Source organism: Gastrolobium bilobum, unplaced genomic scaffold (genome assembly GCF_033153095.1).
Source record: "Gastrolobium bilobum isolate Gb01-03AN ecotype WA unplaced genomic scaffold, APGP_CSIRO_Gbil_v1 utg1578, whole genome shotgun sequence".
NCBI lineage: Eukaryota > Viridiplantae > Streptophyta > Magnoliopsida > Fabales > Fabaceae > Gastrolobium > Gastrolobium bilobum.
Genome location: NW_026899219.1, coordinates 604,437 through 627,926, shown reverse-complemented (window position 1 = coordinate 627,926; position 23,490 = coordinate 604,437). Strand labels below are relative to the sequence as shown.

General features: G+C 35.6%; 3 protein-coding genes across 7 annotated transcripts; 2 read left to right on the top strand and 1 right to left on the bottom strand.

The window, feature by feature from the left end:
- Positions 1-4,439: 4,439 nt before the first annotated feature.
- Positions 4,440-6,053, top strand: LOC133288372 (heavy metal-associated isoprenylated plant protein 26-like). The gene is made up of 2 exons (XM_061486106.1): positions 4,440-4,600; positions 5,496-6,053. The coding sequence occupies exons 1-2, from the start codon at positions 4,517-4,519 to the stop codon at positions 5,877-5,879; spliced, it is 468 nt and encodes a 155-aa protein (XP_061342090.1). The 5' UTR covers positions 4,440-4,516; the 3' UTR covers positions 5,880-6,053.
- A 2,230-nt stretch (positions 6,054-8,283) lies between these two features.
- LOC133288380 (WD-40 repeat-containing protein MSI3-like) lies at positions 8,284-10,932 on the top strand. Its single transcript, XM_061486116.1, has 6 exons — positions 8,284-8,598; positions 8,696-9,007; positions 9,128-9,271; positions 9,920-10,044; positions 10,247-10,342; positions 10,507-10,932. The coding sequence occupies exons 1-6, from the start codon at positions 8,296-8,298 to the stop codon at positions 10,733-10,735; spliced, it is 1,209 nt and encodes a 402-aa protein (XP_061342100.1). The 5' UTR covers positions 8,284-8,295; the 3' UTR covers positions 10,736-10,932.
- A 2,446-nt stretch (positions 10,933-13,378) lies between these two features.
- Positions 13,379-16,329, bottom strand: LOC133288367 (basic leucine zipper 23-like). Of its 5 annotated transcripts, XR_009748358.1 has the most exons (4): positions 15,209-16,312; positions 14,342-14,405; positions 13,902-13,956; positions 13,379-13,761 (listed from the first exon to the last, which is right to left on the bottom strand). XR_009748358.1 is itself a non-coding variant. In XM_061486099.1 (3 exons), the coding sequence occupies exons 1-2, from the start codon at positions 15,996-15,998 to the stop codon at positions 14,377-14,379; spliced, it is 819 nt and encodes a 272-aa protein (XP_061342083.1). In that variant the 5' UTR covers positions 15,999-16,312; the 3' UTR covers positions 13,379-14,232; positions 14,342-14,376. The 5 variants fall into 5 exon arrangements, 4 of the variants coding, with proteins under 4 accessions (XP_061342083.1, XP_061342084.1, XP_061342081.1 ...); XM_061486099.1 differs by having other exon boundaries at positions 13,379-14,232; XM_061486100.1 differs by having other exon boundaries at positions 13,379-13,956.
- Between the last annotated feature and the right edge of the window lie 7,161 nt (positions 16,330-23,490).

Below are 23,490 nucleotides of genomic sequence, written 5' to 3'. Positions count from 1 at the left end.
CATAGCTAAATTACTTATTAGTAGTTAGGATGAGACAGAACTAATGGGTTCTTAGTTGATGTTTGCTTATTTCTTATGTATTACATTCTTGTTTTTGAATTATGCAATCAATCTGATATTTATGATTAGTCTTATTTATGATCTGGCCAGTCTTGAATGAGCATTAGAGTCGTGCATGACAATAGGAATGTTGGTATATAATTCCGATTGGTTGATTGCTGGAATTTGTATAATCTAGGGATAGACTTATGAATTCTATAACCATAGGTTCTTGCGTTAATGCTTATTTTATGAAAAAATACTAAGGGATTAAGCTTTGGATTAGAATAAAGGATTAGATTATCAAGGGATATGGATTTAATCAATCATAGAAAGAGCTGTTAGTAATTTGATCTTGAATTTAATCGTAGTATTGACAAACTCGTTAAGAAACCATTGGGAAAGTTGAATCCTAACTATGCATTTTTATTAAAAACCTAAACCCAATTTTTAGCTTTATTAATTCTGAATTTATTTTCTAAAATGTTAAAAACTAAAATTAAGTTTACAAATTCTTCTTTTAATTTAATCACAATATTCTCAAGAAAATCTTTAAAATCGATCCAACTTTAGTTAAATAAATAAATTATTGTTTGGTCATCAGTCCTCGTGGGATCGACAACTTTCTTATCACTTTATTACTTGTACGACCGGTGCACTTGTCGAGTTCGTCAACAATAGTATGCATGAGATATATACTAAAAAAAAAATGTCCATTGTTGAGATGAGATCATGAGACCATCAGTGTTTATCACCACTTAACTTCATGAGATCATTATAAGATACAACTAAATTACATAAATGAACTGCACTAATCTAAAATACCTTATTATTTTCACCTTACTTTTAATCACATTCATCATAAAATATGAATATGATTTAATTCAAGAGTTCTTATCAACAAAAAAAAAAATTATCAAAAAAAAGGAATACCTAGTCTAACCCGGGTCGACCGGGTCTCCGGGTTTCAACCGGGTCTACCGGTCCAATTCGGGTTGACTGCAGAAGCGGTTCAACTACCCGCTCGGACCGAGAAACCCACCGGGTCGCCGAGTCTCGGGTCGACCCGGCCGGCCGAGCCAGATTTTAAAACACTGCCTGAAACACTTTAAGAGATATGGACCAACTCATTGCCAAATAAATGAGTGAATAAAAATTGGGTAAGTTGTGTGTCATTTTAAAGGATGTAAAGTTTTGTCATTTTTTTTTTTTTTAAAAGAAAAAAGTTGTGTCATTTTAAGAGAGAGAAAGAGATAGATAAAGGAAGAGAGAGTTGATAAAAAAAATAATGGTGTGGGTCCCACTTCTTTGTGAGAGTGAAAGGATATAAGTTGTGTCATTTAAAAGGATAAACACTTTTCCCATAAAAATTTGATGATGATACATGTTTTGCATAAAATTGAAATAAAATTAGCTTACCAAAAAAAATAAAATTATCCCGGCATTTATGTGGAGATGAAACTGAATGTAAGAGTCATTTCAGAATATTATTAGATTTGATTCAATTTTAACTCAATTGTTTAGTAATTGTCATGTATTGGCCACTGTACAATGGGCTCCTTTATGAACTTAGAGAAATGAGGGGAGGCAACGAACGAAACATGGGCTCCTCAGAAAAAGAAAAGAAAAATTGAAATATTATCTTGTATGTAACTTTTCATTTGACCTGTTATCACGAAAATCAGCTTGAGAAAAAGAACTCAAGATGGGCCTGGAATAGTGGAATTAACCCAAAATGAAAGCTGAAGGCTAAAGAATTTCCTAACCTTAATAATAGGGTGACTTTTGACCCATTGTTTGCACAATATTATTAGATTTCAGAGGAGGGATTTTTTCGACTATAATATAAGAATAAGAAGACAGAAGTGTTATTTTTTTTTATCTCAATTATTATTATTTTCATTTAAGGATTGTAATTAATTAGGAATTATTAATTATTAATAGATATAATTTAATAAATTGCATCAAATTCACGAAAATCAACATTTAAAATGAGAGGTAAGATTTTTTGTTTTTATATCCAAGTAAAAAAATTATTCCCCTAGATTTTATTGTTTCACCTATGAAATAAAATTATCTTTGATTTTAAGATGTTATCATTTTAATTTTGAAAAAATAAATGAAAATTAATATAGCTTCAAAATTAATTAAAATTATATTTTTTCTTATAATTTTAAATGACGTCATTTTAATTATTATCATTGTTGATGTTGTTTAAAAACATCCTTAAGTTGTCAAAAATTTGATGTCAGCACTCAATAAAAATAAACAACTGTCTTAACCTTATCGCATTGCATAAGAGACAAAATCACATAGTGGACCTTGGCTCAATAATCCAAATCGAAATCATTTGATTAAGGGAAATCATTATCTCCTTCTACATGAGATAAGAATTTTTTCCTACATAAATTCGTTTTCTGTGCCAATTAATTTTTCTTTTCTTTTTTAATTTAAAATGTGGGACCCACATTTAATTTATCTCTACTTTTTTTCTCTCCTACTATCCTACAATATAAGAAAATATGCACCCTTGATTAAATATTATTGTTGATTTATAAATTAATTAAGGCTATACATAATCAAAAAAATTTGCAAACTGACAAACTTCAAATCAACTGGAGCATTTTTGACATTTGGACCTTCAATGTTCACACTGAATGTGATTAACTATTTTGCGTTGTTAATCAAAAGCTACTTCCGAATATGATGCACTGTTAATTAAGCAACATAATTTTTTTTTGAAATGGATCCTCAAAAAAAAATGATATGGTCACGTGAAAAGATCACAACCATACAAAGGTAAATCAACGGTTATGATTTCATAATTATTTATTTTAACATTTTTTTTCTCTCCTCTTTTATTACCATTCATCTACTTTTGTATGGTTATGATTCTCCACATGACATGATCATGTGAATTTTCACATGAGAGGATACAGATCCTAATTTTTTAACTGTTTTGTCGTTACTGGAATGATCTCAGCGAATCTTGTTACTGATGTTTCAACCTCCTTCACCGGAAAAGTTTCCTAGTAAGATCTTGTTACCATTTAAATAATAAGGTTAGCGACGAACAAATATTAAAAATATTGTTGCGCACATAGGCCCTTCAACCGTCTCATAGTTAATACTGTGCATAAAATATGACTTGGTTTTCTTTTTTTAAACTTTTTTTCTTATCTTTATAAGTAAAAATTATGTCAAACAAGTTTTTACTAAAGCTCTTATAATAAAAAGAGTTTAGGAGGAGGTTTTTTTAAGTTGTATCAGCTTTTTTGAAATGTGTATTTTTTTTTTAAAATAAACAGCTTTTAAATAATTTTTAAACTAAAAATTATCAAATTAACATCTTGTATTTTTTTTTCAAAAAAACTTTAACTTAAAAAAGAAGAAATGCCGTTCTAGGTATATATACATATATATATATATATATATATATATATATATATATATATATATATATATATATATAAGGCCAATAATCTGGATATATAAAGAACAACACCACACAATTTTATTTTTTTATCTGCCGATGATTGGCTCCGGTTTAACAAGTGTAACATTCTCCAAATTGATTCTAGTTTAGTTTCTGTAATATTTATGTGATCCTGATAATAATGAAATGTGATTTTTTACAAATTTATTATTATAAAAAAAAAATTAAAAAAAATTATTAAAAATTTGGAGTATTACAATATGGCAAAAGTATTTCTACCTTAACTGTAGAAATATTTATCTGCCCTAAATTAAATCTGACTAATAAGATTTAATATAATAATTTTTTTCTTTTTTAATTTATGGGTTCTACTTTTTGAAAAAAATTGTCTCTGCGGCCGAGATTAAGGCAGATGCAAACGGACCCTTAGAATATACTTGCGCTGAAAATTCAAAAGACAGCGCATGCCGTAAGCATTAGATGGATCAGACATTTCTATTTCTGTCCTTATAAGTATTTATTTTTCAAATAGGATGATCTTTGAAAATAAACACCGGCCATTAAAAGAAAAAATGTACTAATAAGATAAGATACATCACCAGATGTAGGAATATATATAGAATTAGATATTAAACACGTATGAACCTATTTGATCAAGCTTTCCATTTCAAAATGGTACTTTCGGTAACATTTAAAAGTCTTCCTTATCCGTTAGCATTAAAACCTTCCACTACCACCCTACACAATAATTACTTGTTTCCCATCACTGCCCCATCCCCATCGCCTATCTATCCAATTAGGCTCACGAAACGTGGTGTGAAAACATCTCAACAAAGACAAAAACAACTGACTTCTCTGGGTTGTTTATTTCGGATATTATCGTTGCCGACTACACCATACGAACGTGTCAGATGTGGAGAACCTTACTGTGTCGGATATTTACTCGCTTTTGTCATAGTCTTTTGCTATAAATAATGGATGTAATAGATGTGGCCGAGTAAGTAGTAAAGTAACAACAATCAATAATCGCACATACACAGAATGGGTGCTCTGGATCACGTCTCTGAATTCTTTGACTGCTCCTATAGCCGTTCCAAGCTCAAGAAGAAGCGCAAGCAATTCCAGGTAAACAATGAAGTCGCTTTATATCATTAATCATGTCAACTAGGTAGCTAATATAGTGTATAGTAATAATGGTAGCAATATGCATGTAGGATTTGTTCTGAACCAGCGTTCATAATATAGGCTTTTTGGCGTTTGTATACCATTTTTTCTTTTCTGGCAAACTATTTATCCGTTTAATGCCAATGAAATGTATGTGTTTATTTCGGACATTATCACCACGTATCGTGATTTACAAGACGTAAATCAGGAAGACGCTTGATTTGAAGGCACATGTATATGATACTCGACATGGAGCTATGATGCGTGACTCATGCACGTTTCACTCACATTAAATGATGTATTAATAAAAGGATCTATTAATCTCATGTTGCATGAGATAATTATCTCATATACCAGATATAAGATTGTGGCGTTCACTACTTAAAAAAAAAGTAACGGACTCTACTATTTTGTCTCTGTTTCATGTAACATAAAGATAATTATTTCCCATTAATAATTTGGCAAAAGTGAGGTAAAGGATTTTTCTTTCGGTTGCACACCTCACCCGTTATATGATTGATGAAACAGTTAATTCCCTCATTCAAAATAGTGAGGTAATATGCAATACAGATAGGTTGGTTCTCTCTTACTAAGATATATATACCTCTCATCATCTATTAATGAAAGTCATGAACAATTTGCATTCATACATATACTAGCACCTTACCCTTACATATTCTCCTTCCCTGAGTCATACATCACATAACACTTACGAAGAGCTTTGATGTTCCTAGACCAACCAGTCATTCAATGACATATTTCACCCGTAGGGAGGGATATGTACCTAACTTTACACCACATGATTCTAAATTTATATATACTTGAACTGATTATTAGATTATGTTTGTATGATCAGACGGTGGAGGTGAAAGTGAAGATGGATTGTGAAGGATGCGAGAAGAAGGTGAAGAAATCGGTGAAGGGGATGAAAGGGGTGAGCCAAGTAGAGGTTGATCGGAAAGCCAGCAAGGTGACTGTTGTAGGATACGTTGAACCTTCTAAGGTGGTGGCTCGCATCGCTCACCGCACTGGTAAGAGGGTTGAGCTATGGCCTTACGTGCCTTACGACGTCGTTGCACACCCTTACGCTCCTGGTGTCTATGACAAGAAAGCACCCTCTGGTTACGTCCGAAACGCCGATGACCCACAAGTCTACAACCTCGCACGTGCAAGCTCAACCGAGGTCAAGTACACCACCGCTTTCAGCGACGATAACCCCGCCGCATGTTCCATCATGTGACTTACCTCATCGTGTTCTTAATTTTCTCTTCTTTTCTTTTTGCTTTCTTTTCTTGTATCATTGCAAATAAATAAATAAAATAAAATAAAATAGGTCACGTTTTCAGATGAACGCTTTTGGATAATAGTGGACATGTACCCATTCAATTAATGTTGGGAAATTTGTTATATTTTACTATAAATGTGTATCATTTTAAAGGATATAAATTTATGTCATTTTAAGTGAGAGAAAGAGATAGATAAAGGAAGAGAGAGTGGACAAAAAAATATAAAAGTGTGAGTCCCATCTCTTTATGAGAGTGAAATGATACAAGTTGTATCATTTAAAAAAAAGAAACACTTTTCCCTTTTGCTATACATGATTATGATCTATGATAAATCTATTCGGAACTCGCCTAATGTTTCTCTAACCCAATTCCATTTTTTCTCCCCTTATATAGTTATATTTCTTATTAGTTATAAGTTATGGCACATGAGTTTGTTAAAAACCATATACCACGTAAAAAGTCTATTTTTAATGATAGAAATTATGATATCATGTCAACATTTAACAACCATCTCACTTCAAAATTTTAGTTGTTAAATAAAGTTGATGTTAATAGTTTTATATATTACTTTACTAACAAAATTGTTCACTTCTAAATATTTTGCTTAAGTGATTTGAATTATCTTGTTTTGCTTGAAAAATATCACGCGCTGATGAGAGGTAGATGGATAACGATGAGTCAATGCAGACAAAATTAATGGTTCTTTCACTCTCATGATATTATCATGATCAGTTTAAGAAAAATGAAATCATACACATCCTAATTGAAAAATTAGTCTCCTCTGTTATCATTAACTAATTAAATGTGAAATTTCTTTTAGCAAAATAAATATTACAAATTGAAAACAAAAAGTTAAATGCAAAATAGTTCAAACAGTTAATAATAAGTAGGTGCAAAGCTCAAATCTAAATTCCATTAAAAATGTAAAAAAATAAATAAATCGGAATATAATTAATAATTCTTTTTATTTGTGTGCCAAATGCTCAATTAGTAGATATGTTATTTATGACAATTATATATTTTCTAGATCATTTAAATTTCATTGTAAATATTTGCTTACATTAGTTATTTATCTCAAACATTTTTCACATAAAAAGGCTATAAAATATGCATGTCTGTCATCACCCAATAGTCTGAAATCATTATTAAGAACGATCCAGAATTTAAAAAACATACGTGAGGCAATCGCTGTCTGTTTGGTTTTCTTTTGCTTTTTTTCCCCTCGAGAAAAATGAACTAGAAAAGTAAAAAAAAGAAGAAGAAGAAGTAAATTACACTCAAACCCGAACTTATGCATATTTATAGCATGTACATGTTTTTATAATCTATAACTTTATTCATTTAAAAAATATATTATTTCATGAAAAATTCTATACAATACATATTTTTCCCCCCTCAAAAGCTTGATTTGATATTAATAGGAACACAAATTACAAATTTTTTATTTTTAGATTAATCATTCCTTTATTTTGTTTTACAAGCATATATTAATTCTCTCTCTCTATATAATAGTGATTCGCGTTGAGTTTATTTTAAAAATTTATATAAATTTTTTTATTTAAATACATTAAAAGTATTACGTGGATGCTGTTGTTGTTCGCCCCAACTAAAATTTTGTTTGGAATAACTTTCTTAAGGTGGCATCTCATTTTGAAACACGTCTTCTGTGGCAGTTAATTTCGAACTAAACTCTATATAGTTGGAATGCAAGAGTTCAAAACTACATATATTGTGATTGAAGTAAGGTAACGCGTCAAAAAAAAAAAAAAAAAGGTCCTACCCATAAAAAGATTGCGAATAATTGCGGTATTAAAAAAAAAATGTGATTGATGGAATCATATCCTCCTTATTAGTTAGCAATTTTTCACGAATTGGAATCCACGATAACCATTTTTCCAACGCAACCCCTTTAATTGATTGATGTTGGAACTTGGAAGGAGAATGAATGTCACAATCAGTGTAAGCAAAAGGATAAGGTATGATTAAAGTTATTTTTTTTTATTTTTTGGTCAAGAATGAGAGAAAGAAGAAAAGAATAGTGATAGTCAACAAAGTGTCACGCTTGGACAAAAAAATTACCAGACTGTCACATCAATAGTAAATTTTGTCAAAATGTCATGCGGCATAATTCGCTACACTGTGTAGCGAATTATGTCACGTGACATTCTGGCAAAATTTACGGTTGGCGTAACAATCAGATAATTTTTTTGTCCGTGACAAAATGGTCAGTGTTGCTGCAACTAGATAAGGATGCATGGAGCAAGTAGTGGGCTTGTAGAAGAAACTGTGGCCCAGCCCAATCCATTTAAGCGCAAGTGTTCCACTATTTAAAAACATGTTAACATTTTGGCGCGAGGGTTTGTAGCAGAAATGGCAGAAGAAGAGAATGAGATTGAGGTTGAAGAAGAGTTCTCTGTTTGGAAGAAGAACACTCCTTTGTTGTACGATCTTTTCATTTCTCACCCTCTTCAATGGCCTTCTCTTACTGTTCACTGGCTTCCCTCCTTTCCTCAACCATACTCTTACCCTTCCTTCAATCTCCACAAGCTTCTCCTCGCCACTCACACTGCCGAAGGCGAACCCAACTTCCTTATGCTTGCTGATGCCTCCCTCCCCGTAAACACATCACAACCTATCATCGCCGTCGATCCTCTAAATCCCGTTCTTCCGAAGGTTTGTGTTTCTTAATATTCACTTTTTTGCTCAATTGGTTTATGGGTACCAACTGTTCGATGAAATTCCTCAATACTATTACTTGTTTATTTTGTAGATAGAGATTACCCAGAGGATTCCCGTTGATGGGGAGGTGAATCGAGCGCGTTCTATGCCGCAAAACCCCAGTATTGTTGCCGCTAAGACTTGTAATAGTGAGGTTTATGTGTTCGATTTTAACAAGCAACGAGGGCTTGGTTGTGATCCTGATTTGAGGTTGAGGGGTCATGATAAAGAAGGTTATGGTTTGTCTTGGAGCCCTTTTAAGAATGGGTACCTTCTGAGTGGTTCACATGACCATAAGATTTGCTTGTGGGATGTACCGGCTGCATCTCAAGAGAATGTGCTCGACGCGCTTCACGTTTTTGAGGTAATGCTGAGAATCAATGCTAGTTGCTTGATACTTTGTATGCTATATTGGTCATTTTTTATTTGATAGATTGCCTAAACCACTTTGATGGTCGAATTGGACTTTTGGTTGTCATGTCAGGCTCATGAAAGTGTGGTTGAAGATGTATCCTGGCATATGAAGGATGAAAATTTATTTGGGTCCGTTGGAGATGATTGCAACTTGATAATTTGGGACTTGAGGACAAACAAAGCCCAGCAATCAGTCAAACAACATGAGAGGGAGGTAATGCTGTAACTTGATAATCCTTGCAGAGTCCTTGTTTATCAAGCATGTAAAATTAATTCAGTATAAGTATTAATCTGAAATGATTAAACGATCAGCATAATGGGTGCATGCAGAAGTTGTGTTGCTGGATTTTATCAACCGTGTATGTTGAACATTAGGATTGTGCAGATTCCATAATAACATCTTTGTTTGTTATGAAATGTAAAGGCTTCCTAAAAAGAAAAAAAGGGAAGACGTTTATACATTTTTTTGGGGGGGGTGCTAAGGAGACAAGTTTGGGGGTGAGGGGATTATAGTGAAATAGCATATCACTTACAAATGGGGGTTTCTGGATTTACAGTGGAAGATGTTTATACTGACTGCATGAGATTATGAGAACCACCTCATCAGGGTTTTGGGTGCTATGACTTTGCTAAAAACTGAAATTTGTTTGAACCATGAGAGTACACTCTGTTTCTTGTGAAGTATGTTTGATTATGCCTTCATTTTTTGTAGTTTAATTGTCACTGTTGTCTTACTTAAACTGATATATACTCCTGATGTCTCTTTGTATTTTTGCGTTGTCTGACTTCTGTCTCACTCTTTGCAGGAATATCAAATGTTACTGACAATGTTATGTTGTCTCTGCTTTTTTTTTTGAATCAGGTGAACTTTCTTTCTTTCAATCCATATAATGAATGGATTCTGGCTACAGCATCTTCAGACACCACCGTTGGTCTCTTTGATACACGGAAGCTGACAGTGCCGCTGCATTTTTTAAGTAGCCACACGTATGTCCTTTATCCATTATGTTGTGTGTTTTTTCTTAATACTACTACCATCTTATAGTAACAATGGCAAGGTCGATAGGTCAAATAATTATCTTTTTTTATCCTTAAATACTATTTCGTGTGTGATAACTAATAAAGTCCATAGCCCAGGAAATTCCAATTTTTTTACTCACCGATTTGGTTTATTTGATGATTTCTATAGAGATGAGGTATTCCAGGTGGAGTGGGATCCTAATCATGAGACCGTGTTGGCATCTTCTGCTGCTGACAGAAGGCTGATGGTTTGGGACCTTAACAGGTACGAACTGACTCATCTGAAATGCTTTGTTTCTTACTCGTTAGACATTTGTTAAGTTGATCTACTTCTGTAAGTTCCATTGTGATTATTCAGGTGCACACGCTAAAGACACAGTTGAAATCGTCCCTTAACATTTTCCACACTTTATTTTCATGGTGACTCAGGGTTGGGGATGAGCAGATAGAGGGAGATGGCGAGGGTGGTCCTCCGGAACTACTCTTCTCTCATGGGGGGCACAAAGGGAAAATATCAGATTTTTCATGGAACAAAAATCAGCCATGGGTTATCTCAAGTGTAGCTGAAGACAATTCTTTCCATGTCTGGCAAATGGCTGAAAGCATTTACAATGATGGGGATGATGATGACGTGTTGACGGCTAATGACCAATACTAACTAGACAAAGGTTCGAAGGCGAAGCTTTTACTATCATTGCTTCGTTGGTTTTTCTCTATGTTTCGGAACCATTTAACTTTTACTACAGTTGCTTTTTAGTTTTATGCGAAGGTATTGCGACCATTTAACAGTTGGAACAGTGATGGTATCCATTGCCGGACATGAATTCTCTTTTATATCCAGACTAGATCTTTGAAGCGTCCAAAAATTCTATCATACGATAATCCAATATCTATCTATACCTAATTTTTTTTTCCAAAAAAAAAGAAAACAAAACAGTATTTTATTGATAAAAAGGAAGAACCAAAGTATTAAGGAAGAAATCATATTAATTGTTACTATTTGAATTGTTTAATATAAGATGTGATGGAATGAAATATAATGAAACTTGTTCTCTCTAATTTAATGGATGAGATAGAATGAAATAAAATAAACTTTTTGTTCATTGATTTCAGTATCCTTCTATTCATTTTCAAAATGAAAAATAAAAAACTTAACTTTTCTGTCATAAAATGTTTAAATAATGGTATAATAACTTTATTTTAAAGATTTATTTCAGTACTTTTTAGACGAACAAATATAACAATATATTAAATCTTTAAAAAATTAAATTTAATAGAATTTATTTATATTTTGGTAGATGGGGGGCTAGGCAGCCCAAAAACAAGAGGACCTAAGGAAAGTAGCGCCCATGGCGCCTAGATCTCTCACGCCCGTAAGCATGAGCGTGAATACTTGCAAGGCATTTTTGCCTTCCAGTTAGCGTAGGTATTTGGTGTAGGAGGAGCATGTTTTAAAAGGATATTTCAGTTAGCCAAATGCTTGATATGTAAGGCAAGGTGAGATGGGATCTATGTAGCACCGATATTAGACACGTGACACGACACTTTGACACGCTAATTTTAAAAAATGTTAGATTTCGACACGTTAGGACACATTTTGATATTAAATAATATTTTTAATTTATATAGTATATATTATATTAATATTCAATAATTTAACAAAAAAATGAAACCAAACTTATAATATTTATTAATTTTATAAAGAAACATAAGATATCACAAATATATATTAAATTCAATAAAATGGTAATCGTAATATAACGAATATAATAGTTGGAACTAAAAACTCAATGCAACGCAACTTTTGAACTTTTTTTTGAATTCTATAACGCGTGTTGGAGTGTCGGAGTGTGAACACGACATGTCAAGGGGTTTTGAAGTGTCGATGCTTCATAGGATAGGATGAGATCCATCTGTGTCATTAGATTATGCTAGAATCTAGCACACTTCAGCCATCATAGTTCAGCTTAAACCAATTGGCTTCAGGGGAGACCATTTATCCACCTTAACAAGAGTCTAGTCAGAACTAATACCCAATAGCCTAACATTTTCGACACTCCATCTCTGTCCTGATCTCCTATACAAGCTTTGAGATAGTTCCTTCAGGGTGAATTGGCAGGACATAATGTGGATCGTGTACACTATTGTTCCTTCATCTCCAAAGATACCAGCACGTAACGAAGAACAAATCACGCCACTCATTAGTCTAATATAGAAGACTGAACCCCCAATTCAATTTACAAAATATTTTATTTTACTTGATGTACTTTATTTCCTAATATCTTATGCAAGTCGTCTTCCTCCTCCGTTCTCTATTCCCATGGCACTTGAAATTTGGCTGGAAAGTATGTTCCAAATCCAAATTGCGAGTCCTTCTCTCTGCTGTCGCACTTAAGGCCTTCTATTCTCAAATATACAACTTATGAGTACTCTGTTACGTTTTTGTCATTCATAACGAGTGGCACAAATGAGGTGGCTACTGGCTACTGGCTACTTGTATTAGAACAACCTCTCCCAACTGCTTTTCCTTGCTCAATAAAGAAGTAACTAAAGTTGGGAAGGTGAAGAGTGGATTTTGCATCCAGAGACGGATCCAGCTTAACAAATCCATATGAGGTGAGACCCAACCTGGCGAGCCCAAGTGGAGCGGTCCAAAGTTCAGAAGCAGAACCTGACCCCAAGTATTAGAGAAAGGCCGAAAAGGAAGCCAATATACATGGCGAAGATCAAAAGCACAGACAGCTGGTGGTTGCATAACTTATTTCTTTTATTTTCCCCATTGTATTTTCTGTTGCTTCTCTGTTATGATTATGTTGAAAGGATACAGCGTAATATATGTAGGGGTAACACGATCTCTAACTTCTCTTCTCTGTCACCTAAATTCGGCTGCTACGGTGACCTTCTAATCTAACGCCCCCTAAGTAGATCGCTTGAAAGTTGTGAGAGTTTACCACTTGCCATCGTCCTAGGACGCCAAAAAGGGGAAGTCACAATGGTCGAAAATCAAGGAAGTTAGCAGGCGGCAACAGGAAACAACAGTAACCAGAAACCCTACCTGACGTTGATAAGATTTAACCTCTTTCCTTAAATTGAATCAATCACCCGACCCTAACCCATTTTGAACCTTCTTACACCCCTTTTAACAGCTACATTCCGCTTAAGCCACTTCACAATTAACTATGAGGCAATTAGTTATTCTTGTAAGATCGCAATGTAAATGGCATCCCAATCTTGATGTTTTAGAACGTAAGAACAAGAAGTTTGTAACGATGTAAAGTTCACTTCATCTTGAATTCCCGTTGTGCTGTAATATACCTTCAATGAGTGATAAACAAATTTTGTCCAAGGATAACGGCAGAGAGAGTAAAAGATACAATATGTAAAGTTTATATTAATTATTCCAAGCCCAAAATAGGATCACTAAGAGGCTTTTTAATTACCGAAATATATTCAAGACTTGTTCTCTAAGAGAATACAGGCAGATATGCTTCCCATCTTCATATCTCACTCTAAAGGTAGCAAGGTTCCATTGGCAATCGAAAAAGCCACTTACGATCTCAAATACAAAATAAGTCACTTGTCTGTCTTAACTTGTAGAAGACAATAGCCCATATGCAAAATCTTCAGTTAGAGGACGACAGTTCCTTCCGGATATAAACTAGTCGATCCTTGTCCAGCAAAATGCTAAAGACAGAAGTAAACCTCTCATAATATTCAGATAAATAAAGATGAAAAAAGAACAAACGCCAGCAACCGTACCAGCCAATTTTATTGTTTCACTCACGCAAGAGTTTATATTACACGAAATAACATTGCGGTCTCACCTGTCCACAGCACAAAGTACTGAAAGATGAAACCCACCCCATCTTCCCCAAAGTTCTGAAATCCAGCAATAAAACATTTACGAACTTAGGAAACATGAATCACCACTTAAACAATGCAAATAACTACTCAAATACTTAGTAATTTTAAAATTGAATCAGCAGAGAACCATTTATGATGCCAGTTTAAGTAGTTCATGCATAATCAAAAGACCCGGAAACTTGATTGCATAGAAAAGCAACAAATCTGTCTCAGCCATAAGCTATGCTGGCTACAGATCAACTACTGTTTCTGCTTGATTCTAGGACTAATCTTCCATAGTAGAACAGCCATCTGAACCCCGTTAATGCAGCAGTGTCAAAAGGGGGAAATAATTTTAAAAAATGACTTGATGGATAGCTGATGCTGCAACTGGTAACAAGTTATTGGAAGGAGGTATTACCATGGCAACAATGCAAACCACCGTTTATTAGTTCTTCAACCAGCTGTTGCTCCACGATATCCCCCTAATAAAAAAGAGCCATTAGATCATTTTAAGGGATGAGGAGCAAGAATATGCAAGTTCCATGCCCTAAAGTTGTCACCCCAGACTCAATCCCAATTGCTATGGAAATGGGGATACATTTTTTTATCAAATGTTCGAAAAGAAAATCTAGTCTCAACCCTCTTGGTAGAGTTAGAAAAAATGTTCACCTACAATCATTCCATGCTTTGAATCTTTAACTTTCAGTTGCTTAAATCATCTTGGAGAAGAAGAACTTGTCATAATATGGCATTATTTGTTAACTGAGATATATAAAGCATTTAGTTGTCTTACAGAACATGAACTCTGCAATACTAGTACTAGTGATATGATAACTACCCTTTTAAAATCTGGTGTTCTCTTAGAAGTTAACGATCATCCTATAAAATTTAGCAATCAGATTTCAGCACTAGAATATAAGTACAATAATGAATTTCAGCAATTAAATAAAATCAGTTGTTAGTGTGTGACCATCTGAATGTTGAACTCCCTACTATTTATGATCCAAACAGAAAACAAGTAGCAGGTCACATTACAGAGCAAGTTATGCTTCATCTCCTATGCTCTCTCTCAAATCTCAATGGTTTCTATACTGCATGTTTACAAAGCTAAAACTAGATAATGAGACAAGCAATTAGCACTGGAATACAAACAATGACCAAAATCTTCTAGGCAGATCATATCATGCGCCAGCAATAGAAATGGAATCAAGCATAAGTATGAATTAAGCAATATATCAAATATTTCACCCAATAATTATAGAGGGAGTGTGTAAGCAGTTATCACCTTTTCTTTTATTTAATGCAGAAGAATTGACATTAGACACTGCATGTCCAACTCCGCAAGCACGAAGATCCTTGAGCCCCAAATTCTGGCTTGCCAGGCACTGGAGACTCTCAAACTCACAACCACCAATTCCATCCCCATTTATTGGTGCACCTTCTGTAATCTTCCCATCTGCTCCCGGATGAAGACAATATACACGATCATCACACTGCATGCTGCAAGGGTTCATCACATAAGAACCAGGCAAGTTTGGGATTGGTGGGTTCGAATTAGGTGATTTCTGATATGGGAACGATCCAATTTCTCCTTCAATCCTTCCCCTAATGTCAACTAGCAAGCACTTAAGCCTTGCAATCTCAGCCTCTAAAGCAGCCTGACCTTGCAACTTCTTCATCAAGTGCTGATTCAAAGCCCTCAATTTAACAACCTCATCCTCAAGAGACGCAGCCCGGGCTTTCTTCTTCTCCCTGTATTTGCGAACAGCTTCTTTGTTCCCTGTGGGACGCTTTTTTGACTTCTTTTCTGCAGACTCAGCGGAATCATGATCATCAGTGGCAGCCTGATCTTCATCACCAGATGCAGGCACAATCTTGGTATGGACATGATAACAGGTGTGTGTATGTGAAAAATCAGGGCCAGGAGGGTTACAAGTGTGGGTGTGAGTGCATGCATGTGTGTCCTTCAGAAGCTCGTCGAAGAAACTATCCATCGAACCACTGCTAGGTAGTTCCCCCATGTTTGGACTCGAGAACACTTCATGGTTCGAGAAATCAAGCTCGCCGTCGTCCATTCCGAAAAAGGAAATCCCTAAAATTTCACTGGTCAGAGATGCCACCAGACCTAATCAGAAAACACAGAGCGAATTCCAAAATGCAGGAGCGAGAAGCAGAAGAAGAAGTACAATAGAAAAACAGCGAAACACTCAATTGATCGAAGAAATCAGCATGATTGGATCGCAATTATAGATGAAATGAAAACCCTAAGAAGAAGATAATAGAATTTAGACAGAAAGAAAGCGAACCAGGAAGAAGCGATAGGGTCACACGATTCCTTTTTTGTTTTTTGGGTTCTCTCTCTCTCTCTCTCTCTACTCTTTCAAATCAATCGCTTCTAATTTATACGTATTTCATCTGAGACGAGATGTAACTTTTACTTTTTTATTAATTTTTCAAATATTGAATCTACTATAATATGACTAATAATTCTCGCATGTCCTCGAGAACTATGGCATGGCATTGGTATCTCTCCTGATTGTGGGACCACATTACGGGTACCCACTTGCAAAAATTTTCTAACATTTGGAAAAAAGGGAGTAGCACACTAGCACTAAAGTTTTTTTTTTTTCTCTTCACGTACTCCGTCGATTATTATTAAAATAAAGGAAAAAGTTCACTTATTGATTCCGTGTTTTATTTCAGAATCACTTATATTTTGTATTTTTTTTATCACATATGCTTTTGTGGTTTGTAAAAGGGTATTTTTTTTATCATATATACCCTTGTGGTTTTTTATTTTTTACAAATCTCAAGACATAAATGATACAAAAAAAATCACAGAAACATAAATAATTCAAAAATAAACACATGGCATTATTGGTCAACTTTTCCCTATTTAACTTAATTATGTTCTTTGAAATTTTATTAAACAATTTCGTCTTTAAATGATATTATGTTATTGCTATAATAGTTTAAAATTGTTATTAATTAAAATCAGATGAGCTGTAATTTTTTTATTTTATATACATTATTTGATTTTTCAAATATTTTGAACCCTCTATAACAAGACTAATAATTTTCGCAGGTCGCCGAAAGGGATTTTTTTTTAAAATGATATTCCAAAATTTGTTTTAAAAAATTATTGAAATGAGTTGTTATATAAACGTAAACATGTTACTTATAGAAAATATTAGAATGAATTTTTCCATGTATAATTTAGGGTTTGATGTTTGTCATTTTAAATGACATAAGTTATGTCATTTTAAGAGAGGAATAGACACAAAAAATGAAAATCATGGAAGAGAAAGTGAGTGATTTTTTTTATTTAAATTTTAAATAAAAAAATATTTTCTTGTGTCTATCTCTCTTAAAATGACATAACTTTATGTCATTTAAAATGACAAACATTTTTTCCTATAATTTAACATAACATAATCTCAATTATTTATAAATAAATTAACGATTATTCTTTTCTCGGAATGGAAAGATAATGTAGAGAGGAATTAGAGAAAAGAGATGAAATAGAGGAGAGTATTTTTTTTTTTTTTTTGGAAATAATAGGAAATTAAAACAAAAACACAACAAAAAGAAACTAGGCACAAAGCCTAGACCAGTGAACACCTATAGTGTCACCATACAGACTATCAATACAACCTGACGGTGGACAATCAAATTCCTGAATTACCCAAGAGAAACCATAAGAGTAAGAGGCTAGAAAGTCCGCTACTCTATTTCCTTCACGGTGAATGTGAGACATATAAATCTGCCAATCTCGCTGCATCAAATTTCGAATACGATTCACCAAATTAGCCGCAGGGTAATCATGGTGGCACCCATTTGTAATGAGCTGTTGAGCTGAAAGAGAATCTCCTTCGAGCCAAACTTGCCTAAAACCTCTATCCCAAGCTAGCTCCAAACCAACCAATCAAGCCCATAACTCAGCATGCAAAACTGTACCTGAGCCTAAATTTTTACAGAATCCGACGATCCAAGTTCCTGAGGCATCGCGAAAAACTCCTCCACACCCAGTCCTAGTACCATTAGCATCACATGCACCATCAACATTAAGCTTAACCCAATCCACAGGAGGACAACACCAAGCAACCAATCTCTCTATTCGATTCCTTGGTTGATTGCCCGCTCCAAAAACAGGGTTAGCTGCAAGAGCGACACTATCTCTGAAACCAATTGCTGAACGGATAAGTGAATAAGCATTCTGGCGATCACCTTCAAAAACCCAAGAATTCCTACATTTCCAAATTTTCCAGGCTAAGATTCCAAATAAAAGAGGCCAGTCCGACCCCATCCCCCAATCCTTTGAGCTGTCTAAATTAGAAATGATCCAATTGTGCAGGTTGAGGTTGAAAAATTCACGCTGATTTATATGAGGCATTATCATGCACCATACTTCCTTTGATTGTGGACAGTCGCGAATAGTATGAAGGATAGTTTCACTAGACTGATTACATCTACGACACAGATCTGAAAGAGCCATATGGCGGCGGAGTCTACAAACATTAGTCATCAGCTTCTCCCCTGCCATTAACCAAAGAAAAAAGCGAATTCTTTCTGGCCCCTGCCATCTCCAAACACTTTCCCAAGGAAACTGTTGGATTGTAGTATCTTTGATGGCTAATATTGCATATGCTGACTTAACAGTAAACTTGCCATCTGTCGTTCCATTCCAAATTAAATGATCCTGGCCATCTTGACTAGAAGGAGGAAGAAAATTCATAAATCGATGCAGCACAGAATCTGGAAGCAATTGTCGAAGAGAATTCCATTTCCATTGCCCCAATTCATCCACGTAGTCCACCACCTTCTGAAGAGTATCACTAATAGAAAACTGAGAACCTGCATATGAGATCAAAGGACCACAATCGGGCAGCCAGCTATCAAGCCAGAACATAGTGGACTGACCATTGCCTAACTGCACCCGACTATGATCCATTATAATATTCCAATGACGCGTAATTCCCTTCCAAAGCTGGGAGCTGTTGTTTGGAGCATGAATAATTGGTGTCATGCCTGCCTCCACATTGTACTTAGCACGTAAGAACTTTGACCACAAGGCATCTGGATGAGCTACGAGGTTGAACCCAACCTTCATGATAAATGCTGAGTTCATTTCCCTCATACTCCGCAGTCCAAGGCCTCCATTTTTTTTATCCATGCAAATCTGCTTCCAGGCCACAAGATGAGAACGTCTAGAGTGTGGAGATGAACCCCAAACAAAATTTCGAATCTTCCTATCAATCTCTTCACAGGTGACTTGCGGTAATGAACACACCTGCATTGGATATGATGGGATTGCTAATAACACTGCTTTAGATAATGTAACGCGACCTGCTAGAGATAGACTGGCATGATTCCAAGCAGCAATTCTAGAATTCATTCGATCCAAAACATAAGAGAAAGATGATCGACCCACTCGCTTATGATGCAAAGGAATTCCCAAGTATCTTCCAAGATCCGCAGTCAAAGAAAAACCAAGAAGCCCACTAAGATAGTTTGCTTGAGTATGACCCACATTCTGAGAAAAGAAAACTCTAGTCTTACTATGATTGACTTTTTGACCAGATGAATCACAAAATATATGTAAGGCCTGTTGAATTATTAACACTTGCTCCTGAGAAGCTTCTGCAAACAAAAGGAGATCGTCAGCAAAAAATAAGTGGGAAATTTGTGGAGCTCCCCTTTTAATCCTCACTGGCTTCCACCTCCTGTGATCCACTGCCTGAGAAATGAGATGGGCTAGTCTTTCCATGCAGAGGACAAAAAGATAAGGAGAAAGAGGATCTCCTTGTCTTAAGCCTCTAGTTGGCCGAAATTCTTTAGTACAAGCCCCATTCCAAAGAACATTCATAGTGCAAGATGAAACACACAACATAATTAGTCTTATCAAATTTTCAGGAAGCCCTACATCATATAGGGTATCCTGAAGGAAATTCCAACTGATCCTATCGTATGCTTTCTCAAGATCAACCTTGATCGCCATCCAACCTTTAGATCCTCTCTTTTTCCTCATTGAATGGATTAGCTCTTGAGCAATTATGACATTATCCGTACCTTGTCTACCTCTGATAAAACTGCACTGATTAGGCATCACCAGCTTGTCCATCTGCAATTTTAAACGGTTAGCAACAATTTTTGTTACCGTTTTATAAATAACATTACACAAGCTAATCGGACGAAAATCCTTGAAAGTATGAGGATTCTCAAGTTTAGGAATCAAGCAAAGAAGATTCTGATTCACTTCTTCTATACGACTAGGATCATTGAAGACTCCCTTAATGAAATTACAAACAGAGCTCTCCACTACATCCCATTGGCTTTGAAAAAATATGCTATGAAGACCATCAACACCAGGCGCTTTAAAAGGCCCCATTGAGAACACTACTCCTTTAATCTCTTGACTACTAGGGAAGCTCTCAAGAGCCATCATAACTCTCCTTTCCATTTCTGGGAATTTGTTCCTAATGGGAAAATTAGGCCGGAGAGGAATATCTTCCTTATATAAATTATCATAGTATTCCACTTCCATACTCATGAGAAGAGAAGGGTCAGCAATCCAGTCCCCGACATCATTTTGAAGGGCATCAATCCTATTCCTCCTACGCCTGGCAACTGTTGCTGAATGAAAGAATTTAGTATTACGGTCACCAAACCGAATCCAGTCAGTTCTAGATCTTTGGTACCATGTAATCTCTTCTCTAAGATAAATAGTATTTAACTGTTGCCAGATCTCTTTCTGCAGCCTCTCCAGAGAATGACAAGGATGTTGACTTAAGCTATAATCAATTCCACGGAGGCGAGAATGAAGATTATTTTTTAACTTCTCCTCCTCCTTGTAACAATCCTTATGCCAGGATGTGGCTTTCTCTCGAAAGTTTTCACTAGATGCTTTCCAATTGTGACCACCTGCCCAGCACCTCTTCACTAGATCAGAGAAAGAATTATGAGTCAACCAAGCCGCTAGAAAACGAAAAGGACGAGCCCCTCCATTACTAAAATTTGGTTGTCCATCCCAAAGAAGGATTGGACGATGATCAGAGTTATAAAAAGGAAGGTGAGAGATAACTCTGTTCGGAAATGACATGTTCCAGCTTTGATTTACACAAGCACGATCAAGTCTCTCCAAAAGATTACCTCTTCTCCAAGTAAAACTCGGACCTTGGTGCCCCAGATCACTAAGATGACAAGACATAAGACAATCTTGAAAATCCTGCATGCTCCTCCAATTGTGAACTGAACTCCCCCTCTTCTCCTCCGAGTGAATGTAAGTATTAACATCACCCATAATGCACCATTCATTATTATTTTGCGGCTGAATATTCTCCAAAGCATCCCATAGAGCATGACGCTCTTGACGCCGAGGACTAGCATAAACAAAGGTGAAAAATTCCTGCTTATGATAATTAAGCCAACTTATCTTTGAATGAATAAATTGATGATCAGTATGCAGAACTTGGATATTCACTTCTGATGAATTCCAAAGAATCCATATGCCTCCTGAAAAACCAATCGGGTCAGAAATAAAAAAATTTGAGAACCCTAGGCTTTTAGCCACCTGCTTTGCACGCAGTCCACCAATACGGGTTTCCAAAAGCACTAAGATACAAATACGATATCTTCTTGTGAGGTCTTTTATTAGGGGGGAAAAGCCCTTTTTTCCAGCCCCTCTACAATTCCATGAAACAATATTCATAAAAAACAAATACAGAGAAGAAGAAAGAATGGTATGAACACTAATCATTGAGGAACAGTTTGCACACTTAAATCTCCCGAAATGGAAGCACCATCCGAATCCACCAAATTGTTGTGAGCCTGATTGCCTAACACCGATTTAACCAAAGCATCAGGGGGTTCATTAGTCTCCTTAAACTCTTCGTCCGGTATTAAGATTTTTCCATTTTGATGGCCCCTCTCAAGAAGCTGACCATTCTCCTGTTTCCCGGAAATGGAACTAAGAGCCAGATTCGAGCTTGGAGAAGGATTCACGTTACGAGCTATATCATTGAGAAACATGTTTGTATCACCTTTAGTCAAACTCAAAAAAATTCTCTCCTTAGATTCCCTCGATAAAGATTGAGGTTTAGAGGGAAGCTTGAAAGACTTAGAAGATACTGCAAGACCCGTTTGTTTTTTCTTTAGAACAAAAGATTCCTTAACCGCCCCAGTCTTCTTCGGTATCTGTTGTTTATTTTTTCTAGAAACTTTAACGCTCCCATTCTGCAGGAGTTGATCTTCTTGGTTCCTTTTTTCCTGGGCCCCAATCGAAGGCTTAGTCAGACTATTAATTAGATCACTCATATGCTTAGCTGGCTGAGGAATATTTTGCGCTGACGTATCCATGATGGTTAACTGATTCAAATCAGGAATGTTGCTTGATTTATGCAAATTAATTGCATTAAAATCCTGATGATTAGACATCCTTGCAACGTTATCATCTTTTGAAACTTTGTTAACGTCAGCAATGATTGCGAAACGTGAGCCAATTGGCTGGCCATAATTAGGGACCGTTTTTTTTGATAAAATCTCCCTCTTAACAGCACCTGTATTCACTCCTCCTAAATTGGCATTAACTTGCATGACAGCACCAGATTTTCCCCCCCATTATTGGCAATTACACCAGGTGCGGATTTTTTGCTCGGAATTGAATGCACTTCATGAGCCTTCTCCTTGATTGCAGCATCCATAGCTGAATTCACGACCTTCTTTCTTCCTCGCTGGTTACGCTGGACAAGCATCCAAGAACCAAAAGCCTCCCCTTCCATCGCCACCTTATGCTGAACTGTGGTGTTTGCCATTGTTGTATGAATCTGAGTACTTTGATTAATAGTACTAGTCGAAGCAGGAGCAAGGGTAGGACATGAATCACGGCGGTGACCATACCTACCACAAGCAAAGCAAACAAGGTGCAAACCTTCATAGCCCACTGGAAAAACACGGTTGCCTATTTTGAATTTAGACAGGAATCCTTTTCGAAGATCAACTTCCACACAAATACGGGCAAATTTTGCTCATCTGTGAACTCCTTATCTCCTATGATATCTTTCCGAATTGAATTCCTATCAATCTTGAGTGTTCTCCCGAAAAGATTACCTATGTTACATAGGTGCTTAGACGTATAGAATTCAATTGGGAGACCTGGAATACGTAGCCATACAGCCAACTTCTTGAAATCATCATCATGAGGGTTAAAGAAGGGACGCCAACGTTGAACCATTACATAATGATCAGCTACAATCCAAGGACCCTCTTGCAAAACAAAATTGTAGTCCTCAATCTTGTCAAACCGAAATAAAAAATAATCATTCTCCATATCAATGAACTCATAAGAGCCGCTTAAATTCCACATCTTCAACAACCTATTTTGAAAAAACTTCACCCCCACACGCTTTCCTAAAAGTTTCACAACAACTGCCATCCTCCAAGGTTTGCAGCTTTCTTTGTGAATCTCCTTTTCAAAACGATATGAGGGGCAGAAGGGATCATCAACAGATTGGTTGCACTCTTCCATGAACTGGGATTCTTCACCCTCCTCAAATCCTAGGTTCTCAAGAA